This window comes from Prunus avium, chromosome 4 (genome assembly GCF_965620075.1).
Source record: "Prunus avium chromosome 4, drPruAviu1.hap1.1, whole genome shotgun sequence".
Taxonomy (NCBI): Eukaryota; Viridiplantae; Streptophyta; class Magnoliopsida; order Rosales; family Rosaceae; genus Prunus; species Prunus avium.
In genome coordinates, this window is record NC_142287.1 from 28,791,721 (window position 1) to 28,816,516 (window position 24,796).

Here is a 24,796-nt window from a genome sequence, read left to right on the forward strand (position 1 = left end):
TTAAGCCACTCTTAGGGCAGTTTTCATTACCCTTTAAATGATTCACCAGACACTAAGTACGGACTAGGATTTTAAAATGGGTGAGCTAAATTTACCTTATGTATGCACCGGAGAGTGGAACATAAAGGTGCAACTACTGCAGCGTACGAATTCGTTCTTTTATTTATTTATTTATTTTTACTTAAAGGATTATGTGTGAGGAGAGTTATAAGTGAGAGGAAAATTAGCAATAGGCTGTTCATAAAATAAATATAAATAAAATAAGTTGGCAGTAGGCTAAAAAAGTAAGAACAAGATGGAAATACTATTCATTTTAGAGAGAACTTTACAGAGACGTTTTACACAAGAATGTCAGAAATTGTCATTAGTAGGCCGAGCGCTAAATTAAATTTTTAGCTAAAAAACTAACAACTTGTCCCTTCTAGGGACCGTCCTTGCCAGACACCATAGAGCAGAAGTGCTTTTATTAATTTTTATTTTGCTAAAAAAGAAAGTGTGAAAGCATCCCTCGAGCTTTTACCCTACAAACGAAGATAAAATGTTCTACCATTGAAGCTATAAATTTATTATAATGCATAAGTTGATTTCTGCTGTAACTTATCTGGTCTAGCTATCTTTCTTGGTAATATAATTAGTGTGCATTTTCCCCAATTGGTTTAAGGCTTTTTTTCTTTTTTTTTTCCATTTTTTGGATGAGAATTTAGGGTTTTTTTTTGGTGCGACAGTTTAAAAAAAGTTTTAGAACAGCATAACGGATAAACCCCAAAACCGCTAAAACCTGAGCAGTCCGAAAACACCACCACTGCTCTGTTCAACTACTCAAAACTGACAACAGATGAGAGGGCGCACAAATTAAGTTTTTTTTTCTATGAAATCTTTGTAATTCTCAATTCTACACCCAAAAATGGACCTTAAAATCACATACAAATCAAACCCACTTCTCTTTTCTTCAACCCAACTCACCCAGCCATCTGCAAGACCCGTCCTTTTCAACCTACCCACAAAGCACAGACCCAAAACTTCCCGGAAAAAACCCACTTTTCGTGTTATGGGGTCTGCAAATTCAAATGGGTCTGATGGGTTTTCTTGGGGGAGTCTGACTCGGTCAATTCGGCGCGGTTCGGAGCGATTCTGGTCGAATTTTGGTGAGTCGGTGAAGAAGGAAACTGGGTTTGATTTGAAGGATGCTAATGTGAAGGTGGGTGAGTATGTGGGGCGAGTTGAGGGCGGATTACAGAAGGGTAGGACTGAGTTGGAACGGTTTAAGACTGAGTTGGTGCCAGAGTTAGTCAGTTGGAATCGGTGGGAACGTTGGAAGGTAAGTTGTATTTAATTTTAATTTCTGTTTGGTTGCAAAGAAAGTGTAAGAAGATACTGAAGCTACAAGGTTCAGTTTTTTTGTTTTGATTAAGTTTTGGCGGGCACTAAATGTAGCTTCGGATTAGTGGAAATGGTAACCTTTTTTATTAATACTTGCAACTGTTTAAGCACATGAACAATCAAATTCATAAGGAATGGAGGTCGGCCCTTCTGAAATAGTTTTGTGCGGTGCAATACAATAGATCACCCTCTTTTTATCTTTTCACATTGGTAATTTTCATTTGTTATTCTCAGGATATCAAGACATGGGAATCCAAAAGAATTGCTGCATTGATTTTCTATATTTTTCTTGCCGTAGTTTCTTGTCAAAGAATATATATGGCAATCCGAGCTCCTCTCCAAGATCGTCAAAGAAAAGAGTTGACAGAGGCTTATATGGAGGCAGTTATTCCCGAGCCATCTCCAAGTAATGTTAGAAGGTAAGTTGATTTTGTGTGTATCTGTCATGTTGACTAAACACATTTATGCTTTGAAGTTTAGATATTGCCTTGACATAGATAAGGTTTTAAACAAGAGGAATAAAGGTAAAGACGCTTAAGTGGTTCGTTTCTGCTTTCACTAATCCAGGCCCTCTGGTTTTCTTACATTATAGGTTTAAGAAGAGTGTATGGAGGAAGACTACACCAAAAGGCCTGAAAATGAAGAAGTTTGTTGAAAGACCTGATGGAACACTTGTTCATGATAGTTCTTATGTGGGAGAGGATGCATGGGATGATGACCCACAGCCGCCTCAGGACAACGTAGAACAAATTATTGACAGTGATGTAAAATTAAATCAAGAGGAAAAGAAGGAACTGAAAGAAGACTTGGGGATTTCTGGTTAGTGTCCGTTTGCCACTTGCATAAGTGTTTTGAGTTGGTCTTCATTTCAAATCCAGCATGGCAAAATTGGTAAAAGGAAATTTCTCTGCCTATGAAGACTTTTTATGTTGAAAAAGATACAATTATATTTTCTTTGCCAATGAGGATTTCATAGCATATTATGATTTGTGATTTGTGAGCATATCATATCCCATTACATGCGTATGTGGCAAGAAATTGTAAGCAGTGGACAACTTATCCACAATGATTGAAATCGTTTTGATTCCAACAAAAATTTCTTTTCTTATAATAAAATTTACAGCCTTTTCTAGAAAGTTATTACCTTAATAGAAAGAAAATTTAGTCAGATATCTAATTTTTCAATTCTGCTTAGAAATGTTGGCTGTCTAAGTGCCTATGTAGGTTATTTGGTCTGAAACCCCTCTATACATGAGCAACTCTGAATCTCAAGGAATGGTCGCAGAGAATTGTGTGATTTGATATCTGTGTATGTTTACTGTAAATCTGCATTCTAGAGATTACAAAAACTTCGACTGACTGATGGTTCTTGTTAGATATCATGTAAAGTTTGAATTGAGAATTTGTCTTCAAATCTATCTATCAATACTGTTTTTGGTATTATATACCCTTTGGAACCTTATGGCCAATTCATTTGATATTTGCTTTGTAGGTGAAGTTCAAGAAAATAGAGGAACATGGCGTGAAAGACTTCAGAAATGGAACGAGATCCTTCAAAAAGAAAAGTTAGCTGAACAGTTGGACTCTGCAAATTCTAAGTATGTAGTTGAATTCGACATGAAAGAGGTAGAAAACAGTCTTCGCAAGGATGTCGTGGAAAAGGTAACAGAGACACAGGGAACAAGGGCTCTATGGATAGCTAAAAGATGGTGGATGTATCGTCCTAGACTTCCTTATACCTACTTTCTTCAAAAGCTTGATTGCTCTGAGGTAACAAGTTTCTCTCCTTTGTTTTATTTATTTTTTGTTTTTCTCCTGGGGTATATTCACTGGTTCCTTGTTGTTTGGTTTAGCATTAAGTATGCGTTCTCTTTATGCATCTTTTGGTTTTCATGGAAGAGTTTACATTATTTGGGTTTCTCTAGTATCTAAATGGGTTAGTTCAGTGACAAAGTAAACTTGTTCACTTATCCAAAGAAAAAGTAAGATGTTATATTGAACAAGTTCCCAACTCTGCATTCACATGTCCAATCTAAACATTTTACATCTAGAAGATATTTTTTCCAACATTGTTAACAAGGGTTAGGTAGGTAGTTTCTGATTCTTTAATTTATTTTGGACAGGTTGCTGCTGTTGTATTCACGGAGGACCTAAAAAGAATATATGTTACTATGAAAGAAGGTTTTCCATTAGAATATGTTGTAAGTTTACCATTTTTTTTTTCTTTCAACAATCACGCTGATCTTATCGCTTAACTTATTAATGCTTAGTGTTTTTCCTTATATGGTAGGTTGATATCCCCCTAGACCCTTACTTGTTTGAGATTATCTCAAGTTCTGGAGCTGAAGTTGATCTTCTTCAAAAGCGCCAGATCCACTACTTTATGAAAGTTCTGATTGCATTGGTGCCTGGGATACTTATTCTCTGGCTAATACGCGAGTCTGTGATGCTTCTGCACATCACTTCTAAGCGTTTCCTTTACAAAAAGTATAATCAGCTTTTTGATATGGCTTATGCTGAAAATTTTATCCTGGTAAAATTTTAATTTCCAGATATTTTGTCCCTATTTATCTTCCTGCTGTGTAGATTATTGAGTTCTCATTGCACTTTACACTCCTTCAGCCAGTCGGAAATGTGGGGGAAACAAAATCAATGTCCAAGGAAGTTGTGTTGGGGGGTGATGTTTGGGATCTTCTTGATGAGCTCATGATTTATATGGGAAATCCAATGCAATACTATGAAAGAGATGTCAAGTTTGTCCGGGTAAGTTTTTCTGGTTTCATGAAAGATAAAGGCAACTCTACTGGAGTTTTGCCTTAAATGTTGCAAATGTTATAAGGGAAAAGTTGTTTGATGATTATTCATAACAGGGTGTTCTTCTCTCTGGACCTCCTGGAACTGGCAAAACACTTTTTGCAAGGACGCTTGCCAAGGAAAGCGGATTGCCCTTTGTTTTTGCTTCGGGTGCTGAGTTCACAGATAGTGAGAAAAGTGGTGCTGCAAGAATCAATGAAATGTTTTCCATTGCAAGGAGAAATGTAAGCATTCTTCTCTTTCTAATTTTCAAATGCAATACTGCAGATTAGTAAAATGCGATTTCTTTTAGGAGATCATCCACAAAAGATTGGTGTTTGTCATAAATCTGTAAGTCATAATGCTATGAAGCTATTGTGCTTACATAGATGATGAAATAAATAATTTAGTCTGTCCTAATTGCATGATATAGGATACTGGTTTCTTTGTGATAAATGAGTTAACTCCTAAAGTTTGAGCGCTTAGCTCATACTCATTTTATCATCTTTGTTCCAAATGGGTCTGTATTGGTCTGATGGCTCTTTATGAAAACTTTTGCATTGAAAAAATATATTAAAATTTAAGCTTGTTATGTCCTATGTGTGCTCAGCCGTTGATAAGATTAGTGCTCTTTTACCTACCACTTAATTCACTGTATCTTTCTTTCCTAGTTTGGTTGTCTAACATTTGATGTTCAGTATATTAAAAATGTCACGGTGTTAAAAAATCATAGAAGTTTTTATCTGACCATATCTGGTTGACCTTATTGTTCTTTTTTAATTTCTAAGCTTTGTTTATTTCTGTCATGGAATGTACTAAAACAGATTTTTACTAACCTCAGGAGCTTTAAGGCCAGCCCATAAACAAAACTTTTTAGAACAGCCATCATGGAGTTTTTTCAATCTGCATTTTTTTTTATTTTAATTTTTCACTAATTACACTAAGACAAAACATTGAATTCACTACCCTGTGCTCAGGCTCCTTCTTTTGTATTTGTGGATGAAATTGATGCTATTGCTGGAAGGCATGCAAGATTGGATCCTCGTAGAAAAGCAACATTTGAGGCTTTGATCGCACAGCTCGATGGAGAGTACGTGTATTACTTGAACACATCTATTTTTGCTTTTATCTAAGCAGTACTAATTAAATTCAACTTATATTATATACTTCATGTGCCAACCTACTTTCAATTAAAAATGGACATAGTGGTTTGATTATTTTCTGTAGTTTACTTCATCACGTTGTTTTGGACTATAACTTTTATGTGTGGGAAAGAGTAAAAATCACTTTGAAAAATAATACCATTTGAATTCTACTGTTGGAGAGTATCCAAGTCAGACCATTGTGGCAGATTTTGCATGACTAATTACTTTATTATTACTTAGACTGTGGCCTTGCATTGATGCGGCTACCCGTAGAAAGTTTTGAAGTTTTGGTTACTGAACGGTTATATCGACTAAGATTAATACAGGTTTCTTGGTAAGAATATTAAGTTATTAACGTCTAATTTTGAAGGGTTATCTTAGGCATCATAGGTTGCTCCCCAATAACAATCAGTTTGTGTTTTCTGTGACATAATGTTTATCTTTTTTTAACGTCTAGTGTATTATGACAGGTGCTACATGTGAACTTTGCATTTTTCCTTATATAATGAATTTTAATGTTCAGTATTTGGTCATGTCTAGGAAGGAAAAAATTGGTGTTGATCGGTTCTCTCTCAGACAAGCTGTGATATTCATCTGCGCTACCAATAGGCCAGATGAACTAGACCCTGAATTTGTTCGACCTGGGCGTATTGACCGTCGACTGTATGTTGGTTTGCCTGATGCTAAGCAACGAGTACAAATTTTTGGTGTGCACAGTGCAGGAAAGCAACTTGCAGAAGATGTAGACTTTGGGAAAGTAAGTGGTTGATGTTTCTTGTTTTGCATTATTCCTTCAAAGTCATGCTCAAGAAGTTGAATTTTCTGCAATTAATCATGGTATTTGACATTATTTAAAGCTAACCATTCAACAATGAGCATATGAATTGGTTCCTTTCTCTCTCCCCCGTCCTCCTCTCTGTCATTATCTTCTTTATTGTTGTACGACTGTTCTTGTTCATTGATTTTCACCAATATGAATGGTGGAAAACACTGACATTTGAACCATGGGCGACTGTTGAAAAATACACATACGGTTATTCCCAAAGAAACACAATGTTTGATCACCTGTATGCATATTTTCTTTTATACTTCCGTGAGTTGGTTAAGTAGGAGATATATGGTTCTTTTTCAGATATCTTGCAGATATATTGCTTGTTTTGTCCATTGGTTCTCTATGCTGTGGTACTTTATTTTGGTAATTGGTGCTTACCTTATTGTTCTTCATATTATTTGAGAAAATGTATTTCGCTTTTGGCTGCATATTGCCTCTTACACTCAAAAGATTCATATATATTATGTTAAGTGTCTTGTATCCGGTGATGATTTCTTCTCAAGGTTTGGTTCTTTTTATTTTCGTAATTGGTGCTTACCTTTTGCTGTTTATATAGTAGGGATGAAAATCTAACTTGGTTTTGTGCTGCTGTTTGCCTCCTCTTTCTTCCACTTCAGCTTGTCTTCCGTACTGTTGGTTTTTCTGGGGCAGATATTCGGAACCTTGTCAATGAAGCAGCAATTATGTCAGTAAGTAAAACTTACAAACATACAAAGTTGCATAATAAGCTTTATGTTTGTATGACTTTTCTCTTGAAATAGGATCCTTAAGTAAATATGGATGCTTTGGCTCTTGGATAATATGCTTCCTTACTCAAGTTTCGGTAGTAACTATGGTGACGTTACTATTCTTGGTGAACAGTTATATTAGGTGAAGGGTTTGTTTGCTATTTACGGGGATCTCAGTTAAAAAATATATAACTGATGTTTCACATGATATGTAACTTACGCTACCTTTAATTTTTTATCTTGAAAAGAAAGTTTCTCATGCATTTTTTGCAATCTAGTGTTGCTGAACAGTTCTCTCAAGTTTCTTTGCATGTTGTTTTCTACCCTTCATTTTTCAGGTGAGGAAAGGGCGTTCAAAGATCTTCCAGCATGACATTGTTGATGTATTAGATAAACAATTGCTTGAGGGTATGGGTGTACTCCTTACTGAAGAAGAGCAGCAGAAATGCGAACAAAGTGTATGTCCATGTTGATTGTTCTTTGGTGTTTCTTTTGGAGTGACAAATGTTATATAATACTTAATTTAGTCATTTTGAGTTGTATATAATTACATCACAGGTGTCTTTGGAAAAGAAGAAACTGCTGGCTGTTCATGAAGCTGGTCACATAGTTTTAGCTCATCTGTTTCCTCAATTTGATTGGCATGCATTTTCTCAGCTTCTGCCAGGTGGTAAGGTACAAATTCTGGTGATAAAAACAATCATTAGTGGATGCTATTGAAATTCTGTGGGAGTTGCTCTCTGATGAAGCTCATTTGTAATATGAACAGGAAACTGCAATATCTGTGTTCTTCCCCCGAGAAGATATGGTAGACCAAGGTTATACAACCTTTGGCTACATGATGATGCAAATGGTGGTAGCTCATGGTGGGCGTTGTGCTGAGCGTGTCGTGTTTGGTGATGACATAACTGATGGAGGAAGGGATGATTTGGAAAAGATAACAAAGGTAACCACAGTTCCTTTCATATACATAAAAATTTACAGAATTTCTTCACTGGAAGAAAAATAAATGAAAGTGCAATTAGCTCAAAGTTGTACGAATAAATTGCCCATTTAGCAATATACTTATTTGCTTTAAAGTTTATGTGATCTAAGGTGTTTTCATTTATTTTAGGCAATGAAAGTGTGTTTAGCTCATTTCCTTTTTATCTCTCTCCTTCTTCATATCAGGCAAATTTATTGATACAGACAACCATGGTTTTTAGGGGGGCTTAAATTTGAAGAATTTGGATGTGTTTATATTTAATAATAGGCAATATGCATGTAAGTAATCCCCTTTGCAGAAGTACTGTGAAACAGTCTCTCTTTCTGTGTTGTAATCTCTGTGATGAACATTCCTTGTTTAAATGCACAGTGCATTTTAATCTCATAGGAAACATGAGTTTTTCACCAGATTTGTCTTAAATATGAATCTTGACCTTCCGAACAATTTCACAAATGTTTCCTAGTAGATGTAGGCTGTATTTAGTAGTAGTTAATACACAATTTGGTATATCCGTTTCCTCAATTAAGCAATCTCTTCAGATTGCTCGAGAGATGGTAATCAGCCCTCAAAATTCAAGGTTGGGGCTTACAGCTTTAACAAAGAGAGTTGGACTTGTGGATCGACCAGACAGTCCAGATGGCGAGTTGATAAGATACAGGGTAATCTTATTTCTCTTTACTTGCAAATATCTACAAAAATATGCTGTGAACCGTCATCATTTTTATTTTTTGATTTGATTATCTTCATCAACTAATTCTTCTATCTTTCTTCATGATGTTAGTGGGACGACCCCCATGTTATTCCAGCCAATATGACTCTTGAAGTGTCTGAGCTATTTACTCGAGAGTTGACAAGGGTAATTTAATTTGCTTCACTTGTTATCATTTTTCATGCTATCTGGAAAGGACACTAGTGAATGTTAGTGGTTGTGTTGAAGCTAGTTGTTTACTTTGATTTGGCTTAGGAAATGCCTTGGTATAAATAATTGGGCAAGATCATTATGTATTCAGTCCCCATGTGCTTATGGGTGCACAATGACATGACAAATGAGATAATAACACTTTGTGAGTGTTTGGTGTTCGTTGCAGTACATTGAAGAAACAGAAGAACTCGCAATGAATGGTTTGAAAAACAATAGGCATATATTGGACCTGATTATGGAGGAACTATTAGAGAAGTCAAGGATTACTGGTTTGGTACGTTATAAAACATCCTTCTCTTATTGCATTCTCTCTGTAATGTTGATTTGATAACAATTATCTTCATATCTATTGAAATTCTTGCACTGAACTTGTTAGATGTTTGTTCTCACAATCTTGTGTTCCTATTTATAGGAGGTAGAGGAGAAAATGAAGGACCTTTCTCCAGTGATGTTTGAGGATTTTGTAAAACCATTTCAGATAAACTTGGAAGAGGTATTCATTTCAATAGTTGTTATGCTGGTAGATATCCATTTAAGCTTTACAATTTCATTGATTTCGTAGGGAAGGTTTGCTCTGAATATAGCTTTCTCAATGGTTTTACATAAATTTCTTTTGTTATAATATTTGTTTCTGTGTGTAGCTTTCTTCCTCCTGTTAAAGCGTCTTTTGGAAGATAAGTTTCTTTTGGATGAATTCCAACTTACATGTGTTATTTGGCTAATTTTTAGGATGGGCCGTTGCCACATAATGATCGGTTGCGATATCAACCGCTGGACATATATCCTGCACCATTGCATAGATGTTAAAATATTGCTGGAACTCATCAGCTCATTGGAGGTCAAATGTTATGCTTTTGTCATGGTGCATGGGAAGTCTGAGAAACTATGCTAGATAGTTTCCTCTGAAAGCCAAACGACCTGGGTGTCCACAACTCTGTTGGTTCAATTTCCAGCAGAGATGGCCGGTGACATCGCATATCAGGGTTTTCCATCTGCCCCAAAAGTCGACTTTGTTGAAGCCCCTGATACCTATAAACGGCTGAGCCTCAAATATTGCTAGCTATAATCATACAACAATCGCCTGTTAAAGCAAGATGTGGACTACGTAAAAGGATGGTTTTGTGTTTTGAAATGAGCCTCAGTTGGAGTTTATTAGAGAGAGAATATCAGGCTCGGCAGGTGCTTCATGTCAATTTTGTATTTGATAGTTCTTTCTTTTCTTTTCCTGCTCAAATATATCATTCATTTTTCAAATATTGCAAACTCAGAAAGCATAACCAAAATTTATTTTGTAAGGAACACCATATATAAAATAGGTTCAGAAATTTCGGGAGAACTCAAAATTTTGAGCTTCTATTGAATTTTCCAATTTTTGAGTTTTTAGCTTTTGCTTCGTTTGCGACAGCAAGCCTCAAGTCACTGTAACGGCACCCTTCATGTTTAGTCAGCTTTAATTGATGGAAAAATCAAAATTAATAATCCCATGAAGATTTTATAATTACCTTTCCAAACATATTAAGATATAACATAAACACAAAATAAGCATGCCAACAACTTGGCACACGCAAAGGTGGTTTGGAGCAATTGATCCCTCATGCAAGGTTCTGGGTTCGAGTTCTAGCATCCGTGTAGTGTGTGTGAGTTTAGCATATTATTGCCCCTCTCAATAGGAAAGGTCCTAAAAAAAAAAAATTTGATCATGTACTTATTCTATGCCTTACAACTTGCTCCTTGGAACCCCTACTGGTGCATCTCTAGATCTCTTTTCTACTGATCGTGAAAGCTGCTTCACCGCATCTTTTGGCAGATGGCGAGGCCGGCTCAGCCAAAGTCCTCCATCAGCTATAATGACAGTTCCATTTATAAATTTCCCTGCAAAATTTATAATGATAAGTTTCCAATGAAACAAAGGGGAAAAGAGATGGGTAACAAAACTGGTTCAATGATTTGTTTCTACTATTTCCTATTGACTTAAGCTACGTATCCATGCTCTATTCCACCGAAAGAATAATAGGACCGTGATGATACTAAAAAGTTGAAGCATCAATCAAGAACAATGTGTACAAAATAGTCCTAAAATCAGATACATATGGAACCCATAGAGACTCTTGCATTATCTCAAACTATCATTTTATCTGGTTTCGGCATGAAAATTTACGATTATGCACGAGGTACTGTACAAATATGGCGATGATACAAAATTGCATGCAAGGGTTACCCAACCTGCATCCGAAGCAAGGTACAGAGCGGCCATAGCAATATCCCATTTGTCCCCTAGTTTATACAAAGGCATGTAATCTCTAGATTTGCTATTTATCTCTGAAGGTGCAAGTTTACTCATGCCAGGCGTATCATCAATGGGGCCTGGAGCTATTCCATTCACCCTAATGTCATAGTCAGCTCCCCACTCCAATGCCAAGTTTCTTGTAGTGGCATCAATCGCTGCCTGTTGGAAAGGAATACTTCAATAAGTTTATCACAAAAATAAGATATAACAACTAAAAACCTGTCAAACAAACCTTCGCGGCTGCTACATGGACTTGATACCAAGAAGCTGTATAATGTAAAGTAGCACTAATGTTCAATATTGTTCCACCACCAGATGAGCTCCTTCCTGGTCCTCCTTTTTTAAGATACTTGAGTGCTTCGTAGCACATTGTGAATGTTCCAACAGCATCAATATCCATAACTGCAGGGAAGAGATGAATCAATGGTATTTTGATTTTGGGTCAAAATCTGGAAGTACCTATAACATGAATATGTTTTGAACGCCAAAGATAATCAACTCTTTTGTTTATTCTTCAGCGATCTAGTGAAAAACCTCAATACTGCGACTTTGAGTAGTCAGTGATTACCTCAGAAAATCAACTATTGATCTGACAATGGATCCCATTTGACTGTTATTACTGTCTATTCTCCTATTTCAATTGAGAAGACACCTGGATCTTATCGTAAAAAAGTAGATCGGTTCATAAGTTACGGATGCATCCATGCATTCTTGCTTTCTTCTTATTTGAGCATTTCTTCATAATGTTATTTGTTTTCTCTGTTAACTTTGTCTTTGAACGTTCCAAAAGGTTCATTTTACACATTGAACATGAGATTCCAAGCTAGAGCAAACCTCACACTTAAGCAAATTTTCACCAAAATCGTCCTCAATCAACCATTGGCTAGAAAAACTTTTAGCCTAGCCACAAGGAGAATTTCATTTGATGACAAAATGACATGAATAATAATAACTATGTTTTGAAACATATTCATATGTGCAAAAAGATGATAAAGACTCTTACAACACCCAACCTGTTCGAAATCCATTAGGGGATAGATCCTCGGCTGATACAAGAAAATTGCCAGCTGCACCATTCACAAGTATGTCAAGCCTGCCAAAATGCTGGAAAGTTGATTCCACCACTCTTTTTGCATCTTCATGTTTACGAACATCCCCCTCAAAACCAACTGCCTGAAACGAAAGAAATAAAATAAAATAAAATCTTGAGCTATATAACCAACTAATTTCAAGTCAGATACAATGTCTGTCACAAGCAAGTCAGTGGCATATAGAAAAGGCCTGGAAGCAGCCAAGAAAAGTGACTCAGAAAGCTTTTGAATGGACCCTTAGCAGACCAACTGGAATTTTTTGTAACATTGTTGAACAAGTCAATGCAGCCATCGTAAATTAAGCAATCTAATTTTAGAACTTATGAACTAACACTAAACCACTACTCCCACAGTTGGATTTTGAGCCAGTTGATGCCAGTGAATAAGACCACAGCGACCCACAAGCTGCCAAGTAAAATCTAGAACCTACCTCCTTGTGTTGCTCATAGTTTTCAACTTCTAATTTCATATCTCAAACCATAATGCATTTCTGCATTCGAATTATTAGTTTTACTCAATTGACCTCGTTGTAACTAAAATAAATGAAACACACGTTTTCAACTCCAAAGTATATAATCCCACGATCACATGGCAAAAGAGACAGGTAAACATGCATAATTGACAGGTAAACATGCATAATTTAACACTTGTAATTCCTTGGCATCAAAGTATAAATTAAACTCTGAAACGAAATTCAGAAATTCACCAGCTTTTTCCATCAACCAAGCAGAACCACAATTTTTATTTCCTGGTCAAAAAAAATCTATTTCACTTCCCTCATTTATCAGCAACCAAACAAGCCCACGACACGAAAACAAAAAAAATACCAGATGGGGAATTAAAGCATAGTGGGAAATTCAATATATTTCCTCAGTTTTCTCATCACCCAATTACCAAAGTAGTTCACTGATCAAAAAGAAAACAAAGAGACCCAAAATGGGCAAGAACAGAAGTATGTATATTCCATTTTCCTCAAGTTTCTGAGCAACCAAACAAGCCCAAAGCTAAACAAGATAGCCCAGATGAAGAAACACAAAAACCAAGAGCTTGAAAAACAGAAGATACCTGAATTCCAAGAGAACGAAGAGCCGAGACAGCAGAGTCAAGGACTTGCTTGCGACGACCCATGATGGCAATGGAGGCTCCATGCTTGCCAAATTGGGTTGATATTTCGAACCCAATCCCCGACCCTCCTCCTGTTATCAGAGCCACCTTCCCTTTCACCACATCGGCCTTGAACGGTGACTCCATCTCTCTCAATCTGGTTTTCTCTGTTTTGCACTCTTGTTTTGTTTCATAAAAAAATACAGTTTGTGGTCCAAAATAAAGGCTTTTTTTTATGACAAAACATCATTGAAGTTTGCGAAACTGTATTTCCGTCTAAAAGTCTGTTAAACTATGACACACATGTGGACTTAACGTATCCAATGATATGACGCCAAATGAATTAAATAGTACTCTCCAGGCCAATCCCACCATCCTCTCTATCTCTCTTTCTTTCAAGTCTCAACTTGGAGAAGAACTTACATTACATGTAACGGGATGCCATTGTGACGATACAATAAGTCTTTCTCATATTGCTATGTCGAAAAGTTGTATTGGCATATTGGAAGGTGACCCAAATACATCTAGGGCGGCTGGACTCTTTGCCACCACAAACACCAACCCCATCTGTCTCATCCAATCCTCATACGGTACCTCTTTGAAAAACCCAACCCAACTATTTTCTTCCCAATTATCCAATCTAAGCCTCACTTATGTAATCACATAGAAAAATTTGTAACGAGCATATCACTGTTTTGCTATCTCCAATCAATAATGCAAGAATACATAGAAAAATTATCCTGCGTTTCATTGCCCTATTCGTCGAAAGTGCTATTCCCATTACATAAAAGTCTCTCACATAATCATGGGACCAAAACACAAAGTACCCATGTTGAGAATTGCATAGAAAATCCCCAGATATGGCCCAATTCCTTCTCAGTAAATCCAAAAAAAAAATAGAAGAAGAAGAAGAAAAACATCGATGATTGTATTTCAGAACACAGAGGACCAAGAACAGCAACATATCGCTTCGAAACCTCCTTTCCAGAAGTATTCCTCAAATCATAAATTTCATTACTAGAAAACTCCAACAAAGAGAATACATCCAGTAATTTATAAAACAAACATGTCAATGCAAAGAAGGCTAACACATGAGACAAAACTAAACAACGAAAAATAAACAAATTGATCAAGATGAAAACCACAAAACCAACAGTATGAATACATCAGACCAAACAAGGCAGCCCATCCTCAGGTAACTTTTTTTTTCCCTCCTTTTTTTTAAAATTATTTAAAATTATAATTAATTGACGGAAATACACTTAGATAAAACGGAAATTTGAGTTAGATGTAGATGGTGGATTGTAATATTTTACAAAGTACATGTGTTTAAAATTAAAAATTAAAAATTTATGTGGTAATGATGTACACAGTTATTCTCTTATCCGGATGTCTGCACGTTATTATCGTGCGGATCCTATTGTAAACAGGCAAGAAAACAGAGAGGGATAGTACAAAATATACGGCGTTCGCACGATAATAACGTCCGGATGTCCGTATAAGAGAATTACATGTCTAAAAATTAAGGTGATATTTATACAAATTTTCCTATTTATTATTAAATTATTTTAATTTTGGCGCTAACTATGGAGCAGCCAGACGGTGTCGTTTCTGCCACACCCTATGTTAAAGGTTAAAACTTTCGTCCCAAGCGCGCAACTTTCAGTGAAGCCAAACACCATGGACGAAGAAGAAAACACAGTCGACATAGACTTCCCTCTCTTCAAACCATTCAGACCCAAGACCCCAAAACCCTCCCAAACCCCTAACCCTAACCCTTCTCCTACGCCGGACCCCTCCAGCACTGAGACCGAAATCGAAAAATCCACAAACCCTAACACTGACTCCGCCGCCACATTCTCCGACCTCGGGCTCGCCGACTGGGTCCTGGCAACATGTACCGAGCTCGGTATGCGGAAGCCCACGGCGGTCCAGACCCACTGTATCCCCAAAATCCTGGCGGGACGGGACGTCCTGGGCCTTGCCCAGACCGGCAGTGGCAAAACGGCGGCGTTTGCGCTGCCGATACTGCAGCGGCTCGCCGAGGACCCTTTCGGGGTTTTCGCGCTGGTGATCACTCCGACTCGGGAGCTAGCGTACCAGCTGGCCGAGCAGTTTAGGGGTCTGGGGTCGTCTCTGCACTTGCGGTGCTCTGTGATTGTGGGAGGCATGGATATGTTGACCCAAGCTCAGAGCTTGATGGCTAGACCGCATGTGGTGATTGCCACGCCGGGAAGGGTTAAGGTGTTGCTTCAGCAGAATCCGGATATACCTCTTGTGTTCTCCAACACCAAGGTAATTGGTCTTATTTTAGCTTGCAATGTGGTGATAGCGAAATGCATTGAGTATTTGGAAATTCAATTGTTCTTGCTGTGTGGATTGTTTGTGTTAATGTGGGTGTTTTAAAATTTAGGAATTGTAATTATTTATCTGAAATTTCGGCTTCTTTATGAAAGTGGGATCATGTATGAGAAGCTAAGGATTTTTTATATTTAAAGAAATGGTAATTTGTAGATGGTACTTGAAAATGGATATCTAATGGGAAGATTAGGATTTTTAATGAAAAGGTGGTTTGAAGATAAAAAATTTGCAATGGATTTTGCTTGTTTACTAGTTATCCAGGACGAGGAGCATAAGGTGTTTTTATTTGTCATACTCACTCTGAAGTTCCGAACTCAGCACTTATAGTTATAGGTTATTTCATTTTCTTTCAGTTCCTAGTTCTTGATGAAGCAGATAGAGTATTGGATGCTGGCTTTGAAGAGGAGTTGAGAGTGGTGTTTCAGTGCTTGCCAAAGAGTCGGCAAACTCTGTTATTTTCTGCAACAATGACGAGTGACCTCCAAACGCTGATTGAACTTTCTGCAAATAAGGCATACTTCTACGAGGCATATGAAGGTTTCAAGACAGTTGACACTCTTAAGCAGGAATATGTTTTCATATCCCAAAATGTGAAGGATGTGTATCTGGTACACATTTTGTCTAAACTTGAGGATATGGGTGTTCGCTCTGCCATCATTTTTGTCTCAACCTGCAGGTATTCTCTCTTTTAAGATCTTCGTCTGGATTTTCTCGGGCTCTTCCACTTCTAGTGCTTATGTTATAGTGCCATGGGTGGCTCTTTTGTTGAATGTCTAACCAATTGACTTACAGATCATTAATTAATTATTAATCTATGATTTTATGATGTGTGAGCAGAAGCTGTCACCTTTTGAGTTTGTTATTGGAGGAGCTTGATCAAAGAGTTTCGGCATTGCATTCATTCAAAGCTCAGTCTCTAAGACTTGCTGCATTACATCGATTCAAATCTGGACAGGTTCCTGTGTTGCTTGCAACTGATGTTGCCAGTCGTGGTCTGGACATTCCTACAGTTGACCTAGTAATCAATTACGACATTCCGAGGTCTTATTCCTCTATGGATTTTAATTATTGCTACTCTGTGTAGAAAATGTAGTTCAAGTAGGATTTAATCGCCAATCTACTTGCAGGTATCCAAGGGATTATGTTCACCGCGTGGGGCGTACTGCGAGAGCAGGCAGAGGAGGATTAGCTATCAGCCTTGTTACTCAAGTAAGTAGCAGACTTGGTCATTGTGAATTGGGTTAAAATTAGCATTTTGTAGCTCAGTAATCTCTTTCCTAGTTTCCACCGCTCCCAACAAATTTTTGGTGGTCGTTCACTTGCAGTTCACAGTTCTAACTATTGAGAACTGGGAGGAAGATGGTTTTTTATTAAGTTCATTTTCTTTTGTTTGAAACAAAAATAAAGAGATTATTTGTTTTTAAAAAAAAAAAGAGTATTATGTTTGTTTAAAACAGGGAGATTGTGTTTTGCAGAATGATGTAAAGCTCATTCATAAAATAGAAGATGTTGTTGGGAAACAAATGGAGAAATTTGAGTGCAAGGAGGATGAGGTTCTTGCTGATATTACCAAGGTATTGCCTTAGTAAATATATGTACCAGCTATTGGCTTGGTAAAGCTTGCGGAAAAATTATTCGTCAATGTCCATATTTAGTTTGGAAATGTTAGCTTATGTGTTTCACTTCCAATGTGCAGATTTACAAGGCTAGGCGTGTTGCAGCGATGAAGATGGTGGATGATGGGTTTGAAGAGAAAGAAAAAGAACGGAAAAAACAAAAACTAAATACCCTAGCAGAGAAAGGTTTATTGAAGAAAAGGAGTCGGAAGAGGAGAAGAGAAAAATCTGCTAAATAAGTGGCTCCACCTTTCACCCTCTGCGCTCTCTGCATATGGATTATAGAGCTTTCCTGGTTCAAGTCTACAACAAGATCTTTGGCTATGCAACATGCAAAAGCCAATTGTATCATTTTTTGTAGTATAGACGTTTAATACAGGAATAGAATATCTATTTTTCTACTTACTATTTTGTTTTTGTTTATTAATGTCATGTCAAGCTTGTGAATGAAATCTTCTTCTCAAAAAAAAATGTCAAGCTTTGTATGTCTGGAAAAGTGACTTAATTTAAGAAAGAAATTTTCTCTGGCACAATTTGAATAAAATCCTCACTATTTTTCTGAAACTGATTTTCAAAGAAGAAGCAAGCCACTCGTTCTCTACCGCTTTTCTCTCATTTGTGCTCAGCCTTCCCTCTTGTTCTTGGTTTCAAAGAAGAAAAAGAACTGGTTTCATGCGAGGGAAGTGCTTACTCTGCGAAGGGGACAAAATGAAAATTTGGGAAATGGGGTTGGGGTTTGTTTTCTTAATTGGGGGAAAAACTTCCATATAAACGATTGCCAAGAAAGGTGGTGGATTTGATTTGAAGTCTCAAGTCTTAAGTCTTGATATTTTTTCTTTGATAATATACGTACTATTCTTATTTTAGATTACTTTAATGTGAAAAAGTATACGGTAGAAAAAGTGAAGAATACTAACTGGCCTTTAATCTTGTGGTAGATGTCGAAGGCTTTGATTACAGGTATTTTAAGGTTGGACTCAAACACATGAGAGGACCGTATATTTTGAGCAATGTGCCGTTTCCTCCCAACTTTCAACTTAATCGAACTTACCCATAAACTAAAAATTCTGTCAATTTAGCACTTGAACTAAACAAAATCTCTAATTTCACTCATACCGTTAGATTTCAGATGATTTCATTCAAAGTTTTATCAAAACTCACACGTGAGGCTCACGTAGAATATAACTAGAGGGCATTTTCGACCTCACATGAGTGGGAACCACATCAAAGCCAAGTCAGAGCCACATGTGAATTTTGATGGAAGTTTGGATGAAATCATCTGAAATCTAACAGTAGGGGTGGAATTAGCGAATTCATTTAATTTGGGTGCTAAATTGGCAAATTTTTTAGTTCGGGAAGTAAGTTCGATTAGGGTGATAGTTCAGGGGGTAAACAACTAAAAATCCTATATATTTATATTAAGTTCGATACTTAATTGTGATTAGCGAGTCCAGATCTACTGCCCTCAAATTCCACGTCCCCTTGTGGTGGCATAGCTTGGCTGTGAGTGAGTTAATAGCCCGTTGTAAAAGTATTTTTGTAACTATCCTATTTTTTTGTTTAGTGGTATTTCTCTTACCGGTTAGGTTGCCATTTGGTTTATTAATAACCAAACCATTCGATTGCCAACCGATTTTTTTGGGTATGAAAATAGCTTTTTACAATTCAAAAATTGAAAAAAAAAATCCAAAATTGAAAAATGCCAAACTAAAATACATGGAAGAACTTAAGAAAAATGTTGGGTTTGGTGAAAACCAAATGAACCGGTTACCAACCGATTTTTTTTTTTTTTTTTTTATTGGGTATGGTAATGGATTTTCACAATCTAAAATCTAAAAATCGAAAAAGTAAAATACCAAAAAGAATTGGTTTGGTTTTGGTAAATACTGAGACCAACCAATTATCGGCTTCTTTTTATCGAAATATATGGCAAAACTTGGGAAAACGTTACGTTGGTAAAAAAACCAAACCAACCGATTACGATCCATTTTTGTTGTTGTTATGGTATTAGGTTTTCGCAATACGGAATACCTAAAAAGTTACGAGAAGGTATAGTATTCACTCACTAATACTAAGCTAACACTTCTACTATTATTTCTGATATCTATATAGTAAGATACATACATATGCGTATGTGTATATGTACACATATATCTATACCTACAAATTTGATAGTACAACAAATACTAGAACATATAATGCTATTAACACTTTGATTAAATTATACAAACACACATACATTATAAAATTCCTTGTTTGTTGTTCTAATGATATACTTAAGAGTTCTAAGAATGTATTCATTAAGTTTCTTTAAGAGTTCCAATTTTTTAAGAAGGTAAATCTAGAAGAGGGAACACCTTTTTTTTTCCATGTGTTTTTTCATTCTTTATTTTTGTGGTTTCCAAAAAATTAAAGATAAAAAATTCCTAATTTGTAGGGCGTGTTGAAATCTTTTAAGCCATGTCCACGTGTCATGCACTTACCCGGTCTTCCTCCACAAACAGCTTTTCCCGGGTAGCTGCAGGGCCTGTGATTTTCAAATTTTTTTTTTTTTTTTTTTTTTGCGAGAACACGATTAAACACACTCACTCACTTCCAGCTCTCCCTAATTTTTCGTCGAATTTGTATAGATGTCATGTTTTTAGCAACCAAATCCTAATTTGGAAATTAACTTTTCAAATTCCAATTCCCCCAAACCACCCTTCCTATAAATCCCTCTCAGAATCTCCACAAATCAAACACTAATCCCCTTGTTTAATCTCTCACCTGAAACGACATGTCGGCCGAGGAGGAGAAGAACGACGCCGCGCCGGACGGGGAGAAGACGAAGATCTCGCTCAAGACCTCCGAGGGCGAGGTCTTCGAGATCGAGGAGAACGTCGCGATGGAGTTTCACACCGTCAAGGCGTTCTTCCAAGATGAAGGCGTTTCGCGCGAAATGGTGATGCCGATCCTCAACGTCAACAGCGCCGAGCTCGTCAAGATCATCAATTTCTGCACCAAAACGCTAGAGCTCAAGCGCAAGGCCGATCACGAGGAGAATGCGAAGAAGGAGCTCCGGCTGTTCTACAAGGACTTCGTCAAGGACGAGACCACCGAGCACATCATGGAGCTGATCCTAGCCGCCGATTACTTGCACGTCGATGATTTGCTCGAAGTTCTGAACCAGTGCGTGGCGGATCGGATCAAGAACAAGAGCGTTGAGTATGTGAGGAAGCTGTTCGGAGTCGAGAACGATTTCACGCCTGAAGAAGAGCAGAAGCTCCGCGAGGAGTATGCTTGGGCTTTTGAAGGAGTTGATGAGGACTGAGCAAATTTACTCTACAGTAAATTCTATTTGAAATTGACCACACACAGATTTTTAAAAAAAGAAATGAATTGAAAAGAAAGTTGCTATTGTTTTTCCCTTTAATGGTGGAATTAGGGGTAGGGTTAATTTCTGTGAAGGTAAAAATGGGGAAAGATCGGTAGTGAATGGATGAATAGAAGAAGAATTACAGCTTAAAGTTTTTTTTTTTTTTTTTTGGTTGGGGTTCCATTTTAAATAAAGAAATTTAATTTTCAAGTGCACACTTGTAGATTGTTGGTGTATGTGAATTTCTTCCATGCATGTCTTGACCACTATTGAAAAACAACTGTTTACACCATAATCAACCGAGTATATCTAGCACCAAAAGGACTAGCACCAAGGCAGACACGCCTTCTTCCCTGCCGAAGGAAGACACTCTCCCAAAGTGGTAAACACCTACTGAAGCTCCCGACTGCTGAAGCTCCTAACTACCGAACCTAATCTCCGAGACACGTGTCGACACCACAACAACTTGCACAAAGTCCCACATCGAAACTTTGTGTAAGCCTTCCATTTTCACCTCCCTATAAATAGGGAACAGTACCCAAGACGAAAGGGGTAACTAATTTCTCACCTTTACAGTTATTCTGCCAAAATTACCACTCTTAGCTGACTTAAACATCGGAGAGCCTTCGGCCGGCACTACACCGGTGTCCGAAGCTTAACGACTGCTTCTCCTACTTTGTCTTTTACAGGTCACTCAATTACCGAAGGACCTAGCCTTCTTCCCTGCTGAAGACAATCCCCTTCTCTTTAAGTTGACCTCCCAAAAAGAGCATCAACAACAACAAAGAAAGTAAATTGTTGACTGATTTATGTTGATGCGTTTTGGGATGTGCTGAACTTGGTTAAGAAATTTTGGATTAGAAGTTTGGAGTTGGTTTAATGATTGAGAGAATTAAAAGTTGAGTTCTTCTTGGGTACTCTTGTGTTAGCTTGGAAGTGTTTGAGAAAATGCTCCAAAGAGAAAATAATAATAAAAATAAGGCTTAGGAAGATGTTTTGCAAGAGTATATGTAGTTTGAGATAGTGCATGTACAAAGATTTTTCTTTTTATAGAGAAGGACAGAGAAAGGAGGTATCTAGGAGCAAGTTGGTGAACAAATTGGGAAGTGAAGTGGCACCATATTGAATTGAGGTAGGGGGTTTTGAATAATAAAATATTTGAATTGTTTAAATGATGTTTTCTACAATTATAAATATGCTTTCTACGCTTTGTTTAATTGTACGGTCGTTCCAAGGGAAGAAAAAAAAAAGCATGTTTCGAAACAAACTTTTATGCTACATGATCATTTTCGGACCAATAGTACATTTTAAATATTTTTTTTTCATTAATCCTTCTACTCTTCTGCTTTTGTTTGTCATTTATTCACTTCTTAATTCCATTACATCACATCTCAATTTTGAGGTGTGACAGAACTTGAATGTAAGGAATCGGCTCACTACCCAGGCCAACTGGGGGCCTAGCCCACGTTAAATTGGCATGTAATTCTATCTTTTGGCAAGGGAGTCAAAATATTGTTTTGGAAATATGTGAACCATAAAAAAGAAAAAAATCAAGTTAGATAAACTGCGTTTTGTATAGAGTATTTGTAACTTCTTCAACAAGGTTAATAATGTTCCTTGCCACAACCACAAGAACATACAGATGCAAGATACCATTCACAAATACAAACTTCTGCTTTGGAAACAAAAGAGAGCAAGGAAGAAACTAAACAAGAAAAAAAAAATCTCCGTAGACATATTTCGAATGATAGAAATTAGAAAAAAGATAAAAATGATTCTGTCACCAGATTATAAAGCTCTTCATAAAATGCTATCTGATTTTGCTGGCATCCTCCTGAGGAAGTTTTGTGGGAATGTAGGGATGTTAATACGCCAATATGGGGGCCTCATCACATAAGTTCCTGCAAAAAGAGCTAACCACCAAGCAGGGACAACACAAAACACTATCCCAACAATCAAACAGAAGATCACAAACAGAGCTGTGGCTCTTGGATCTCTCCAGCTGAGCAAAGACTGCACCCTTTCCCCTTGAGTTGCTATGTCACCAAGCACTGCCTGGATCCTCCCTGCAATGCCCCGAAGCCGATCGTATCTCCTTTTCAGAACATCACCAGTCTTTTTTGATGGAAATGAATCAAACTCTTCATCCAAATCTTCTGGATGTACATCATAGGCATGTGACAGTTCTGTATCTATGTGAGCAATCTGTCTAGGCCTCTTCCGGTAGTCCAAAGCCCCTCGAAAAGACAGGCACAAAAACACCGCGGCGATTGTCAAACCAGGTTGACAAAGCACAAACACAAAGGTAATGTAGACAATTGCCGAGGCAAGCGGATTAGTCCATTTGCGTATTTGATCAAACCATTTGAAAAGCGCAACGAGACCATCGAAAAGTTTGATGATCCTGTCGAAATTGGCCTTGCCTCTTCGAAAGCTCCAGAGATGTGCAGTGGCATCCAACATACAATCTACAACCTCTTTCCTTAATGGTGGCTCAGCACGGCTCAGCCTCAACCAGAGAATCAAAGCGGCTTGGTGTCTTAAACTAGCAAGCTGGTAAATAGATAGTGGGAGGACGTAATGCATTTTCGGCAACAGAGGCTGTGAGTATAATTGCAATAAGTTAAGCATGTTTGGACAAGAAAACCTCACAGCCAATTGGATTTCGCCCATCTTCTTCACCCCGGAAGGTTGTAAAGCCACAAGAGGATAAGAATGTGTGTAAATCCTATCAGTTTCGAGAGTGGAGAGCCGAATCTTTACCTTCCCAATGCTTAAATCCATAGCAGCCTTATCCTGCAAATTTCCATTGTCAAAAACTCCAATAGTAATGACTGTGCATGGATCATAGACTTCCCAAGTATATTGCTCATTCCACTTTGGAGACAAACTATCAACAACCGTCCTTGTTCGAACCCACTTCATGCCATACTTGGCCACGCAATACGCGTCAACCTGATTCTTAGGCTTCATCGGCGAGAATCCAGTTGCATTCAAGATTCCCAGTTCCAAAACCCCAATTGGTGGTTTCCACAGTATCTTTGCTGTTGGTCTAAGATCACTGGTGCTGTGAGCAGGCTCATCAAGAACATGGTACCCTCCATCCAAACTGACCCTCATTTGGACCTTGCTGGCAAACTTCACCTCCTTCTGTACACCCGCAACCACTTCAACCATCCCGATATCATACCACTTGGGAGCAGCAGCAGCAGCATCATTCCTCTTCGCGACATCCCCTAAAGGAACCACAATCCTCCCCACGGATTCTTCCTTGTTATTGTTCAATTTCTCCTCCACACTCACCACCAAAGGATCATCAAACGGCTCTGCTACAACAAACATTAGATCCTCATTCCATGTAGGGTTCACGGTCTTATTTGGAGAGACCACACTTCTCAAGATCAAATTCCCAAATTGAGCTTTCACAAAAAACTCTGCTGTTTTTTTGTTCTTGTCTTTAAGCACAAGATCCTGAGCTTGAATCACATTAACTCTCATGTACCAAAGCCTAGGTGAAAGATATACCTTGGAACGAGTGCTTGAAACACCCTCGCCGCTTACTGCAGCCACATCAGCATGCCAAGCCTCAGGAAAGGCCTCATCTGCCTGTGTCCCAATCCAAAATGACAACATCAACTCCCCTCCAATCCTAGCTTTGTTTTTATCCTCCAGCATATACCATTGCGGCGCCAATGGACTATCCGGGGGAACTCTAGTGGGAGCCTCGGCCAATGCAAAACCAAACTTCCCAATGGTTCTATGATCACTACCTTCTGCAACAACAGCCTTGTCCTTCACCAAAATCTCCACACTGACAACCTGAATTCTGTCTTTCGAAAAAGCGAACACTTGGTTCCATTCCGGGTTTGGGTTTTTTACCATGTGTCTTGTGATTGCCCTGTAGTTCCCAAGCTTCAGTTCAACATAAGGGTCAGCGATAGCTGGCAATCCTCTGGCTTTCACAACCCTCACAAACAGATACTGCATGTGCTCCACGAGGTCAAAGGCGGTCATGGGGCCAGTGGAGACCCTCCGACCACTGATGTTCGGCGAGGTTTCCTTGAGGGAAAAATCTTCTTTTGGTGGTTTCTGGTTAGCCATATGTTCAGACTGCAAGAATTGTCCAAGTCTTAGAACCAAATGGATAACAAAAACAGTACATAAATAAAATCATACAAAGAAAACTAAATTACAAAG

The 24,796-nt window shown here is 37.8% G+C and overlaps 4 protein-coding genes and 1 pseudogene across 6 annotated transcripts; 3 read left to right on the forward strand and 2 right to left on the reverse strand.

The window, feature by feature from the left end:
- The first annotated feature begins 736 nt into the window (after nucleotides 1-736).
- FTSH12 (FTSH protease 12) lies at nucleotides 737-10,128 on the forward strand. Of its 2 annotated transcripts, XM_088251793.1 has the most exons (19): nucleotides 740-1,318; nucleotides 1,615-1,799; nucleotides 1,973-2,199; nucleotides 2,873-3,150; nucleotides 3,504-3,581; nucleotides 3,671-3,913; nucleotides 4,003-4,143; nucleotides 4,251-4,418; nucleotides 5,151-5,263; nucleotides 5,859-6,075; nucleotides 6,768-6,839; nucleotides 7,217-7,336; nucleotides 7,437-7,553; nucleotides 7,648-7,824; nucleotides 8,403-8,522; nucleotides 8,645-8,719; nucleotides 8,952-9,059; nucleotides 9,198-9,278; nucleotides 9,515-10,128. In XM_088251793.1, the coding sequence occupies exons 1-19, from the start codon at nucleotides 905-907 to the stop codon at nucleotides 9,590-9,592; spliced, it is 3,012 nt and encodes a 1,003-aa protein (XP_088107919.1). In that variant the 5' UTR covers nucleotides 740-904; the 3' UTR covers nucleotides 9,593-10,128. The 2 variants fall into 2 exon arrangements, with proteins under 2 accessions (XP_088107920.1, XP_088107919.1); XM_088251794.1 differs by lacking the exons at nucleotides 8,403-8,522; nucleotides 8,645-8,719; nucleotides 8,952-9,059; nucleotides 9,198-9,278; nucleotides 9,515-10,128 and adding an exon at nucleotides 8,049-8,203 and having other exon boundaries at nucleotides 737-1,318.
- Nucleotides 10,129-10,257: 129 nt separating this feature from the next.
- On the reverse strand, nucleotides 10,258-13,572 carry LOC110746351 (peroxisomal 2,4-dienoyl-CoA reductase [(3E)-enoyl-CoA-producing]). Its single transcript, XM_021946568.2, has 5 exons — nucleotides 13,229-13,572; nucleotides 12,086-12,245; nucleotides 11,305-11,474; nucleotides 11,009-11,231; nucleotides 10,258-10,657 (listed from the first exon to the last, which is right to left on the reverse strand). Exons 1-5 carry the CDS (start codon nucleotides 13,412-13,414, stop codon nucleotides 10,503-10,505), a joined length of 894 nt encoding a protein of 297 aa, XP_021802260.1. The 5' UTR covers nucleotides 13,415-13,572; the 3' UTR covers nucleotides 10,258-10,502.
- Nucleotides 13,573-14,905: 1,333 nt separating this feature from the next.
- RH36 (RNA helicase 36) lies at nucleotides 14,906-17,740 on the forward strand. The gene is made up of 6 exons (XM_021978342.2): nucleotides 14,906-15,562; nucleotides 15,982-16,304; nucleotides 16,466-16,669; nucleotides 16,756-16,837; nucleotides 17,104-17,202; nucleotides 17,325-17,740. Exons 1-6 carry the CDS (start codon nucleotides 14,948-14,950, stop codon nucleotides 17,481-17,483), a joined length of 1,482 nt encoding a protein of 493 aa, XP_021834034.2. The 5' UTR covers nucleotides 14,906-14,947; the 3' UTR covers nucleotides 17,484-17,740.
- Nucleotides 17,741-19,854: 2,114 nt separating this feature from the next.
- LOC110746353 (SKP1-like protein 14 pseudogene) lies at nucleotides 19,855-20,860 on the forward strand (annotated as a pseudogene). Its single transcript, XR_015835129.1, has one exon. The product of XR_015835129.1 is annotated as an SKP1-like protein 14 pseudogene (transcript).
- Nucleotides 20,861-22,399: 1,539 nt separating this feature from the next.
- Nucleotides 22,400-24,703, reverse strand: LOC110746352 (FT-interacting protein 3-like). The gene has a single exon (XM_021946570.2). The coding sequence runs from the start codon at nucleotides 24,698-24,700 to the stop codon at nucleotides 22,400-22,402; it is 2,301 nt and encodes a 766-aa protein (XP_021802262.2). The 5' UTR covers nucleotides 24,701-24,703.
- Between the last annotated feature and the right edge of the window lie 93 nt (nucleotides 24,704-24,796).

Bases quoted from the DNA above. Each gene is read 5' to 3' on its own strand.
- FTSH12 (XM_088251793.1), top strand. From the start codon at position 905: ATGGACCTTAAAATCACATACAAATCAAACCCACTTCTCTTTTCTTCA. The intron at 7,337-7,436 runs GTATGTCCATGT...ATTACATCACAG, and splicing joins AGCAGAAATGCGAACAAAGT to GTGTCTTTGGAAAAGAAGAA. The intron at 9,060-9,197 runs GTACGTTATAAA...TCCTATTTATAG, and splicing joins AGTCAAGGATTACTGGTTTG to GAGGTAGAGGAGAAAATGAA.
- LOC110746351 (XM_021946568.2), bottom strand. From the start codon at position 13,414: ATGGAGTCACCGTTCAAGGCCGATGTGGTGAAAGGGAAGGTGGCTCTG. The intron at 12,246-13,228 runs GTATCTTCTGTT...CTTTCGTTTCAG, and splicing joins TTCGTTCTCTTGGAATTCAG to GCAGTTGGTTTTGAGGGGGA. The intron at 11,232-11,304 runs GTTTGTTTGACA...CCTTTCCAACAG, and splicing joins TCCATGTAGCAGCCGCGAAG to GCAGCGATTGATGCCACTAC.
- RH36 (XM_021978342.2), top strand. From the start codon at position 14,948: ATGGACGAAGAAGAAAACACAGTCGACATAGACTTCCCTCTCTTCAAA. The intron at 16,305-16,465 runs GTATTCTCTCTT...ATGTGTGAGCAG, and splicing joins ATTTTTGTCTCAACCTGCAG to AAGCTGTCACCTTTTGAGTT. The intron at 17,203-17,324 runs GTATTGCCTTAG...TCCAATGTGCAG, and splicing joins TTCTTGCTGATATTACCAAG to ATTTACAAGGCTAGGCGTGT.
- LOC110746352 (XM_021946570.2), bottom strand. From the start codon at position 24,700: ATGGCTAACCAGAAACCACCAAAAGAAGATTTTTCCCTCAAGGAAACC.